At 58.7% G+C, this 11,266-nt stretch overlaps 1 protein-coding gene across 1 annotated transcript; it reads left to right on the top strand.

Annotated features, from left to right (window-relative positions):
* The first annotated feature begins 1,339 nt into the window (after window positions 1–1,339).
* Window positions 1,340–9,933, top strand: TALDO1 (transaldolase 1). The gene is made up of 8 exons (XM_047877811.1): window positions 1,340–1,483; window positions 4,443–4,566; window positions 5,926–6,033; window positions 6,231–6,362; window positions 8,805–8,980; window positions 9,078–9,275; window positions 9,429–9,574; window positions 9,733–9,933. Exons 1-8 carry the CDS (start codon window positions 1,387–1,389, stop codon window positions 9,763–9,765), a joined length of 1,014 nt encoding a protein of 337 aa, XP_047733767.1. The 5' UTR covers window positions 1,340–1,386; the 3' UTR covers window positions 9,766–9,933.
* Window positions 9,934–11,266: the final 1,333 nt, after the last annotated feature.

Genomic DNA, 11,266 nt, shown 5'->3' with positions numbered 1-11,266 from the left:
AAGTAAGCAAAGATATTTTTAGAGAAGATACAAAAAAAGCACTTACCATAAAATTAAAAATTGTCATGTTGAATTTCATTAAAATTTAAAATTTCTCATTAAAAATACTGTGAAGAAAATGAAAAGATAAGCCACGGACTTGGAGGAACACCTACAATACATACACATCTGACAAAAACCTTGGTCCAGAATGAAGAACCACATAGCAATTAAGAGAAAGAGAAGGGCGCCTGGGTGGCTCAGTCGGCTAGGCATCTGACTTCGGCGCTGGTCATGATCTCATGGTTCGTGAGGTCGAGCCCCGCCTCGGGCTCTGTGCTGACAGCTCGGAGCCTGGAACCTGCTTCGGATTCTGTGTCTCCCTCTCTCTCTGCCCTTCCCCCACTCACACCCTGTCTCTCTTTCCTTCAAAAATAAATAAACATTAAGAAAAAGAGAGAGATGCCAAAGCATAAGAGACTGTTAAAAACTGAGAACAAACTGAGGGTTGATGGGGGGTGGGAGGGAGGGGAGGGTGGGTGATGGGTATTGAGGGGGGCACCTTTTGGGATGAGCACTGGGTGTTGTATGGAAACCAATTTGTCAATAAATTTCAGAAAAAAAAATAAATAAAATAAAAAAAAAAAAAAAAAAAAAAAAAAAGAAAAAGAGAGAGAGGGGCGCCTGGGTGGCTCAGTCGGTTAAGCGTCCGACTTCAGCTCAGGTCACGATCTCGTGGTCCGTGAGTCCGAGCCCCGCGTCGGGCTCTGGGCTGATGGCTCGGAGCCTGGAGCCTGCTTCCGATTCTGTGTCTCCCTCTCTCTCTGCCCCTCCCCCGTTCATGCTCTGTCTCTCTCTGTCCCAAAAATAAATAAACATTAAAAAAAAAAATTAAAAAAAAAAAAAAAGAAAAAGAGAGAAACAACCTATATAAAACCAGCAGTTATATGCTTCCTGCGACAGATTTCATGGATAGTGCCTTTGGGACACTTTCTGAACTTCATGTTCCTTATCTGGGACAGATTCCCAGAACCAAAGGCAAGGAAGGGCTCTGGATCTGTGCAGGAGAGAATGAATCCACAGGGCCCTAGTCTCCAGCCGGCTCCTTCCCAGGCAATGAGCACGTCTGTCTTGGGAGTGAGGGCCTGGAGGGGGCGCCGGGCCAGGCTGAGGGCGGGAGGTGCATCCCGGACGCCTGCAGCCCCACGAAGACTGGGGGACAGGGACACAGGCCCACTCTAACCGGGGCGGGGCTTCGTCGCCGGGGCGGGGCTTCGTCGCCCGGGCGGGGCTTCGCCCTGCGGCGGAGGCGCCCTCGGCCCCGCCTTCCCGCGCCGCTCTCCGATTGGCCGGCGCGGAGGGGCCCCCGGGGCATTGTGGGCCGCCGCGCTCCGCCGCCGCTTCGCCATGTCGGGCTCCCCCGTAAAGCGGCAGAGGATGGAGAGCGCGCTGGAGCAGCTCAAGCAGTTCACCACCGTGGTGGCCGACACGGGCGACTTCCACGGTGAGGCGCGCTGACTGGCCGTGCTGGGGGCGGGTGTTCGTGGACGCGGAGGGCCGGCGGGGCCCGGGGTGGGGGGGCGGGGGGGGGGCGAGGCGGCCGGGTAATCGGGGTCCTGAGGGGGGCGCGGGCCCGGGATCGGGGGTCCCGAAGCGGGGAGGGCCGGTGCGGGTCGGGGAGGAGGGAGCGCAGGGGCTGAGGGGAGCGGTTGAAGAGCGCAGCAGGCTGGGGTGGGCAGGGGGCCCCCTCCGAGCTGTTGGGAACCCCGGGAGGGCTTTCCGAGGCTTTATGCTGAGGAAGAAATTCAAGGAGGACCTGGAACTGGTTTCCACCTGGACCCCTTGCCCACGAGGTGCAGGTTTATTCGGCACAGGTTGACCTACTGAGCAGGAACTTGAGTCAGTTCTGGGCCCAGAAAGACCAGCTTTTGCAATCTCCTGTTGCACATCTTCCCACCCCGCCGGGGACAGCCGTAGCCGCAGGTGACTGTCAGTGGCAGGGTGTCCCCCTGGGTGGACATCCACAGCCTGGGGCCGCGGCACTGCGTGGGTAAAGCTCAGTGCTCCTAGGAAAGCAAAGGTTGTCCTGCTGTTGAAATTTAGATTTTCCGGAGTTAGACTTGTGCTCACCGGGGAGAACCAGGGAAACACAGACGGGCGGAGGGAAGGGCGATACCGTTAATCCCTAGCGCTCCGTGCCCAGCCTAACAAACAAGATTTTCAGGAAAATTGTGAAACGCTCATGGGATGAGTGTTGTGGGGCACACAATACAGAGTGACTTCCTTTCTTTTCTGCTTTCTCATGGTGGCTTGACAAACAGGCCTTAATTCCTCTTTGGCAACTCTGAGTAAGAGGGTTGTTTATCTAGGAGAGTGAACGCGCACATTTGGCTGCCTTTTTTTTTTTTTTTTTAATGTTTATTTATTTATTTTTGAGAGAGAGAGAATGTGGGGAGGCAGAGAGAGTGAGCGACACAAAATCCGAAGCAGGCTCCACAGTGTCAGCCCAGAGCCTGACACGGGGCTGGAACTCACGAACCGTGATATCACCACCTGAGCTGAAATCAAGATTTGGGCACTTACTGAATGAACCTGCTTGGAATTCTCTGTCTCCTCAAGAATAATAAAAAAAAAAAAAGAAAGAAATATCTAGGGGTGCCTGGGTGGTTCAGGCAGTTAAGTGTCCAACTTTGGCTCAGGTCATGATCCCGCAGTTTGTGAGTTCAAGCCCCGCGTTGGGCTCTCTGCTGACAGGTTGGAGCCTGGAGCCTGCTTGGGATTCTGGGTCTCCCTCTCTCTCTGCCCCTCCCCTGCTCATGCTCTGTCTCTCTCAAAAGTGAATAAACATTAACAATTAAAACAAAATCTAAACCCAAGTGTTGACATATTTTTTTAATGTTTATTTATTTTTGAGAGAGAGAGAGAGAGCACGAGTGGGGGAAGGGCAGAGAGAGAGGGAGACACAGAATCCAAAGGAGGCCCCAGGCTCCGCGCTGTTAGCACAGAGCCTGATGCGGGGCTCGAACCCACGAACTGTGAGATCATGACCTGAGCTGAAGTCAGATGCTTAACCACTGAGCCACCCAAGTGCCCATCATTTTTTAGTTTTAACAAATGTGCATTAGTTAATAACGTATATCTGTAAACATGACATAGTTGTAAATTGAGTATCCGGTTTTGTGGTCATTTTGTGAAGTGACCTTGGCAGGAGTTGGGGGTGGGGTGGGTCATACACCTCTTCGAAAATACAATCGAAGCCATGGGTGCTCTTTACTGAACAATGCCCCTACCCCCCAGTTTCACATTCGGTTTAAGTTCCCTGGACCCTGAAGCCCACATGTTGACTCAAGATAAGTATTGGTTTTGTTCTTAAGTTTGCTGAAAGTCAGCCTTATCAAGACCTAATTTTATGTAACAAAAGGCACCATTTCAGTGCATTCCTCCGTGAATTTTGACACACCTGCAAAAACACCACCCCAGAGCACTTCTTATTATTTTGAAATATAGACTCCCAGGAAGTTGTGAAATTAGCCCATAGAATCCCATGTATACTCGCCTGCTGTCCGCCAGAGGTGACATTATATGTGACCGTGGGTGTGCTGTTAGAAGCAGGAACTTGGTGCCAGCACGGTGGCAGGCGTGGCTCAGTGTTCCCCAGCTTGAAACCTGAAAGGGGGTGGGGAGCAGCATTGCCCACAGTGAGTGATAACACGCGTAGACTCTTGTGCCCCCGGACAGTTAGAACACAGACGTCCCTTGGGCCCCTGAGAGCTGCCCCCCTTCCCCGTTCCTGGAAGCCCCCAATCTGTTCTCCGTCTCTGTACTCTTGTCATCAAAGGGCACTTTGAAAATGCTACTTTTCAGTCACGCAGTCAGTTTACCGCCCCAGCCAACCCTCCAGAGGTGAGCAGCGTGATGCAGGGGGCGGGGTGGGGGTGGGCGGTGGGGGTGGTGGCTGTCGGCCGGCCCTGCTCGTCCACACTCTGCCCTGACAGCGTCGGGTCAGTGAGGCTCCGGGTTCCGCCTCCTTGGTCTCTCCTCATTCCTGGCTCGGTTACTAAGAACAAGCTAGGGTGAAAAAAGAAAGGAGAGTGGAACGAAGGCAAGTGGTCGTTGAATGTAACCGCGTGCTGTCACTCGCTGACTTGTCCGCGTGCCTGCTGGCCCCGGTGTGGCAGCAGGAAGTGCCTTTCCAGCTTCTTCCAGCGCCTCCCGGCCTCCCTTGCGCCTCAGCGGTGAACCAGCCCTCACAGGAGCACATTTCTATTTGATCTCTGGCCTTAATCTTGGTTGTTGTTTTGTTATTGTGCAAACCGCCGCCCCTCGCCCAGCCTTCCGGGACAGGGAAGGAATGTGTGCGAAGTGCGACTCTGTGTCCGTGTCTGGGGGACTCGTGGAGGACTGGGCGGGGGGGGGAGCGAGCACCCCACCGACTCTCCTGCTCTCCTTGATCTTTTCCCTAGCCATCGATGAGTACAAGCCCCAGGACGCCACCACCAACCCCTCCCTGATCCTGGCCGCGGCACAGATGCCCGCCTACGAGGGGCTGCTGGACGAGGCCATCGCCTACGGCAAGAAGCTGGGCGGGTGAGCTCAGGGCCGCAACCGCATTTTAGTTCTTGAGCCTCTTAGACTCTGGAAGCTGGGTTTTTTATGTTTGTTTTTATCAACTTTCTCAGAGTGTCATTTACATGGAGGAAACTGCAGCCATAGGACGTGTCCGGTTCAATGAATGTCGTTTACCGGAGCGTGTACCCTCTGTAAACTCCCCAGTTAAGGTGCAGCACCCCGAAAGTCCCTCCCTCCCCTCTTGTGGCGAGTCTCCCGGCCCCGGCGATCAGCGACCTGCCTTCTGTCATTTTATTATCTCTTAACAGCTTTACTAGAGTAAGACTCGCCAAGCGCACAGCTCCGTGTGTTCTGATAAATGTATTCAGTGGTGCGGCCGTCCCCACAATCCGGTCCTGGAGTACGTGAACCTCCTAGAACGTTCCCTGGTGCCCATCTACCATCTGTCCCTGCTCCTCCCCCTCCACGTACCCCTTCCTGATGTCACTTTAAGTTTTCATCAGGGTGACAGTGCACAGCCGAGGGAGTACCTGGGGAAGCGCGGGTCGGGGCGGCGTGCGGGCGTGATGTGTGCCCTGCCCTCCACCAGGGACGGCCCCCGCCTCAGCCAGCTGCCTGTCCCTTCTCATGCTCTTTCACCTCGTTGTGTCCCCAAGGCCTCGGTGCTTCTGGCATTGGGTGACGAGGTGGTGCTCTTAGCGATCCCTGTGTCCAGCCACCCCCCACGGGTCCTCGCCCACAATGCACGGGGTGGAGATTTTCCCGTGTGCACTGGGCTGGCGAGGACCCCCGGACGGGGCGCCGTTTTGGAAACCACTGCGCCCCGCACTCGCCTGCCCAGGCCACTGCAAGGGGACGGAGGAGGTTATTTTTGTCAAGTGCCACAAGGTGCAGGGATTCGGTTTGGAACGATGGAAGTTCCGCAGGCAGACGGTAGCGTTGGCATGCCCGAGCTGAGCTCTTAGACACGGTCACGGTGGTGACTGTTATGCTGTGTGTGTTTTACCATAGTTCAGGGGGAAAAGTGTGTGTTTTGTTTTCTTGGGGTTTTCTTGTTTGTTTAAGAAAAGGAAGACGAGGGGCGCCTGGGGGGGTTTAGTCGGTTAAGCATCCGACTCCTGATTTCAGCTCAGGTGGTGATCTCATGGTTCCTGAGATCAAGCCCCGCGTAGGGCTCTGTGCTGACAGTGCGGAGCCTGCTTGAGGTTCTCTCTGTGCCCCTCGCCCCGTTCCTGCTCTCTCTCTTTCTCTCTCTCAAAATACATAAATAAACATTAGAAAAAGGGGGGGAAGATGAGGGAAAGGAATTTGTTTTGTAGAGTCCTGTGCCCTTAAAACTAACAAGCTTTTGACCTAATTTTTTCCCTTGAATTTTAGGTCACAGGAGGAACAGATTAAAAATGCCATGGATAAGCTTTTTGTGTTGTTTGGAGCAGAAATATTGAAGAAGGTTCCGGGCCGTGTATCCACAGAAGTGGATGCCAGGTGAGGACTCGGGTGGACGGGCTCGGGGGCCTGTAGGCCCGCGTGGTGCCGCAGCCTCGCTCAGTGAGGAGCGCGGGGCGGTGCCCCCCGTGCGGCGACTGGCGTCCAGCCTGTGTCCTGCGTAGGCCCCTGGAGGGGTGTGAGGCTGGTCCTTCTCGGTGGGTGTCGTGAGGCGAGGCCGCTCCTTGTTGTCCTAGGTTGTCCTTCGACAAGGACGCCATGGTGGCCCGTGCCAGGCGCCTCATCGAGCTCTACCAGGAGGCCGGGATCAGCAAGGACCAGGTCCTTATAAAGCTGTCGTCCACCTGGGAAGGGATTCAGGCCGGAAAGTAAGTACCCCTGCGAGGGGAATTCTGCAGGAGGTTCCGGGGTGGGCGCCGCGTGGGGGGCCCTCCTCCCGGTGGCGGGGTGCGGGGTGGCCGCGTCCAGAGAGGCGCGAGGCCTCCGTGAGGCCCCAGGCTCCCGTCCTCCCGCCGGCACCACCTGTAAAGAGCCGACCGGTTGTTGTCCCAGGTGTGCTGAGCTGCCCCGAGCGGTCCCTGCCCGGAGGCCACCGACACCTGAGCCTCCGTGCCAGCGAGGGCGTCTCTCGCACGATGGGGCGTGGGTTTTCTGGGCCCCTTAACACCTGCGGCCACTCACCCGCTTTCTGTCTCTCTGGCTTTGCCTGTTCCGCGTGTCTCACGTCAACAGAATCACAGAACACGTGACCTTTTGTGTCTGGCTTCCCTCACGTGGCAGGTGTTCGAGGTTCACCCAAGTGGCAGCGTGTGTCCGGGCTGTGTCCCTGTTAAGGCTAATGCTCCCTCGTATCTACACCGCATTTTGTGTGTCCTCCTTTGGGGCCGTCACGGGTGATGCTGCCTTGAACGTCCATGTCCAGGTTTGGGCACGTGGCGTACGTCTTGGGGACACGCTCGTGGGGGTAGGGTTGCCACGTCGTGCCGCCCCTCAGCACCGTCCCGGCCGTGTCCCACTGGCTGTGCCGTCTGCGGCCACAGTTTTTTCTCCTTTACTTTGATACTTGTCATTTCTGTCAGCAGTGTTTGGAAAATCTTTTGAGAACCCTCGATATTGTTCTTGACCCCGAGTCAGTTGGTCCCGCTCAGCACATCCCTTTCCCGAGCCCTCCGCAGCTCGTTGCTCCCGCAAGTGTCCCGAGTCCTTGGGCAGCACGGCCAGGCCGGAAAGAAAGTGCCATTAACACGGACACGTACAGGCAGCTGCACCTCCCGGGGTCCTGGCCACCGCCTCCGACACTCACTCGTGCAGACTGAGATCCGGGTCAGGATGGGGCTGAGATGTGTCCCAGCCACTTCTGTTTTGTTTTGTTTTAACGTTTTTATTTATTCTTGAGACAGAGACAGAGCACAAGCGGGGGAGGGGCAGAGGGAGAGAGAGAGGGAGACACAGAATCTGAAGCAGGCTCCAGGCTGTCAGCATAGAGCCCGACGTGGGGCTCGAACCCACAAACCACGAGATCATCACCTGGGCCAGTCAGACCCAGAACCGACCGAGCTAGCGAGGTGCCCCGTGTCCGAGCCGCTTCTGAGGCCACATCCACATGGTGCCACGAGGCTGCAAACCTCCCCGAGCAGCACGGTCAGCACGTGGGCGCCTGGGCTAAGTAAGCAGAGCCCGGGGCCGTGCCCGATGGCACGTGGCTCGCCGCACGCAAGGCTGGGCGGCGCCCATGCGCAGTCCTCGTGGTCGCTGGAAACTTGCTGTGCAGACCGAGCCCCGTCCAGATCAGACCAGAGTCCTCTTGAGGATTAGCTGCGTCGACTGTGTCCTTCGCTGCCAAATCTGGCTTGTTTCTTCTGCACTCTTTCACCATCTCAGTGTTAGATGGAACAGAGTCCTGTCCTTCGTGAGTCCTCTGCTCAGGGACTGTTTCCCCACAGTGTCTGTCTCCTGTCTCACACTTTGATAAAGCCACCTTCCCAGAGCGCCCCACCGGCCGCTTCCGAAAACGCCTCCACTTAGCCAGTCAGGTCGGACCCGCGCAGCTGCCGGGTCATCGAGGTGGTGGTCATAGGAGGGCCTGGCCTCGAGCGCGGCACCTCCCGTGGGCCGGCCTGAGCTGCGGGTGCCCACGCCGGGAACACGTATGGCTGTGCCACGCACGAGACGTGGTAGAGGCTGGCCGCCCACCGCCGCCCAGTCCTCGCTCTCCGCAGCCATACTTCTCGAACGCTGCCATGGAGGCCACTTGGAAGCTGTCCCTTGGGGTAGAAATGTGCCTAGAGGGGCCTGAGCACAGGCTCGGCCGTCCCAGCTCACTCCGCAGCGCGTGGCAGAGTGGGCATTGCCCTATCTCAGGTCAACCCCAGCACGTCCTGGTGGGTGGTGACGCAGGGAGGCTGCAGGATGCGGGGAGGGGGTGGGGGACAGAGGGCGGGACGGTACCGTGGTCAGGTGAGTCCGCGGTGTCCGGCCCCGGCCAGCTCTGGGAGGTGGCGTGGGACTGGGGTCCCAGGTGCAGATGTGCGTGTCTGGGCCGGAGAGGCCCACTGTCTCCCAGGGGGCCTGTCTTGCCTTTTCTCTCTGTTTTGAAATGTGGGTTCGACGAAAATCCCAGTCACCCATCACCCACTGGCCAGGGAGAGCCCGGGTGACTGTGGCAGATGTGGGTGCCGTGGGGGGGAGGGGGGGCCACCCCGATCCCGCCTGTCCCCTGAGTGAATCGCGAGCCTCTTTCCAGGTCACACGGGGTCCCGCGCGGGTTCCCGGGGCCCCCCGGCCTGGCTCACCCCGCCCTGTCCCCTCAGGGAGCTGGAAGAGCAGCACGGCATCCACTGCAACATGACGCTGCTCTTCTCCTTTGCCCAGGCCGTGGCCTGCGCCGAGGCGGGGGTGACGCTCATCTCCCCCTTCGTGGGGCGCATCCTCGACTGGCATGTGGCCAACACAGACAAGAAGGCCTACGAGCCCCTGGAGGACCCCGGTGAGGGGCGCGGCGGGGCGCAGGGTCAGGGGGTGGCGGCTCTGGGCGGCGCTGTCGGCGGGGAGGCCACTCAGGAACCCGGTGTGTGTCACGGCAGGAGTGAAGAGCGTCACCAAGATCTACAACTACTACAAGAAGTTTGGCTACAAGACCATCGTCATGGGCGCCTCCTTCCGCAACACCGGCGAGATCAAGGCGCTGGCGGGCTGTGACTTCCTCACCATCTCGCCCAAGCTGCTGGGGGAGCTGCTCAAGGACAACAGCAAGCTGGCACCCATGCTGTCGGCCAAGGCGGGTAAGGCCGTCTCACCCTGGTCACCGCGGGGCGGGTGCAGCCCAGGGGCAGGGACCGCGTCCCACCTGTGTCTGGAGCCCAAGGGCCCGGGGCCTGGAGGGGCACGGGGTGGGGGGCGGTGCAGAAGGCCCTGGGTGATGCCCGTGCTCCCAGCCCAGGCGAGCGACCTGGAGAAGGTGCACCTGGATGAGAAGGCCTTCCGCTGGCTGCACAACGAAGACCAGATGGCCGTGGAGAAGCTCTCGGACGGCATCCGCAAGTTTGCTGCCGACGCCGTGAAGCTGGAGCGCGTGCTGATGGTGAGCGCCCCAGGGCTCGAGTCGGGCAGGGCTGGGACCTCCCCTGGGGACTCGGGGGTGTCGGCTCCTCTGGCAACCTGGGCAGGCGGACTCTGGCGCAGCCCCGGTCCCGAAGGCCTTTCCTGGCACCTGGCACACTTTTCCGTCTCCCTCCCTAGGAACGCATGTTCGGCGCAGAGAACGGAAAGTAGCCCGGTGCCTGAGGCTGGAGGTGCCTGAGGCCGGAGCACGGATCTGCACCACCTGACGGGGCGAGTGATAGGCCTGGCGATGAATTGTGCATTTTTTACCGGTTGGAGCCCGGATGGATCCTAGATTCTGTGTAAAATTTTGCCTAACTCATTAAAGCAATCACTTTTCTTGTGCTCCGTTCCTGACTCGCCGCAGCCCCTCCCCCCGGCACCGCTGCCCCCGCCTTTGGCTACAACCAAGGCTACAACCGGAGTCCAGCTGGGGTGATGCAGTTGCAGGCCCTCACCTGGGCCTGGAGCCTGTGCTGAGTGCGGCTGGAGCCAGGGGGCGGGAGCACCCAGGGGCATCCCTGCTGCTTTGGTTCCCGTGTGGGTGCCACCCGGGGGGACGGTTGGGTATGTGCTGGCTGTTACCTCCAAGCCCTGAGTGCCCAGTGTGGCGTGGCCTCAAATGGACACGTCCACTGGCGCAACACCTACTACACCGGGAAGGGCTTGTTGGGGGCAGTGACGGGGGCTCCCGGGGTAGCCCCTCTGTCCCACCAGAAGAGGCACGGGAGGCTGGGCGAGGCTGCCCAGAAGAGGTCACGTTAGGGTCACAGGCTACCCATCTGCCCTCCAGGTAGGGAGGGTTCCGGCTGACCATTCCGGGTCTGTGCAGGTGAAGACAGGGGTCAGGGACAGCCCTGAGACACAGCCCTGGGTCCCACTAAGGGCCAGCAGGGAGGCCAATGCCCCCTTCTCCCTGGGAGCGCCACCAAGTGCACAATGCTGTCCCCCACAGCTTTCTAGAGATGCCCAGGCCCCCCCAACTTTCTGCTGGGGCCAGAGCATCAGGGCATGGTGTTGGTTCCAGAATGGCCACCTTGCCAAGGGTGGGGTTCTGGGCACAGGGCCCACGGTGGGCTGCATCACCTCAGGTACACGAGCCTGGCCCCAGCTGGCCCAGCCTCTGCTGAGAACCACCTTAGGGTGTGCAGGGAGCAGGCAGGTCACAGCAGGGGGGGCTGCTGGGTGTCTGACTGGCGGCTTTGTACCTGAGGCTCATCGAGGTCTCGGCTGACAGGCAGGCTGGGGCCAGGCCTTCCCCTCCAAGCTGGCTGCACCCTAGGACTTGGAATCTGCCCCCAATCCCGACCCCGGGCATCGGGTCTGTGTGACTGGGTACGATCAACATGCATCGAGCCCACCCACTCACCCACACGTATGGGCTGGTGACATTAGTACTTAGACCCTGCAGACCACGGAGCTCCGAAACACTGCCCCCACCCTGAAAGGTTTCCTGTTCCTTCGCCCCAGCCTCCCACCCACAAACAACGGTACTTTGGGTTTTCTAGGTAGTTTGGGTAATAGGCTCGCACACGTGGCCCTTGACATCTGGCTCCTTTGCATGATGTTCTCAGGGTCCAGTCTGGAGGATGTTCTCAGAGCTTCGTTGCTCTACCACCTGGACGTTAGTATCGCCTGGTAGTGAGAATGCTCGGGTTGGGGCGCCTGGGGA

This window comes from Prionailurus viverrinus, chromosome D1 (genome assembly GCF_022837055.1).
Source record: "Prionailurus viverrinus isolate Anna chromosome D1, UM_Priviv_1.0, whole genome shotgun sequence".
Lineage (NCBI taxonomy): Eukaryota > Metazoa > Chordata > Mammalia > Carnivora > Felidae > Prionailurus > Prionailurus viverrinus.
This window is presented reverse-complemented; position numbering and strand designations above follow the sequence as displayed.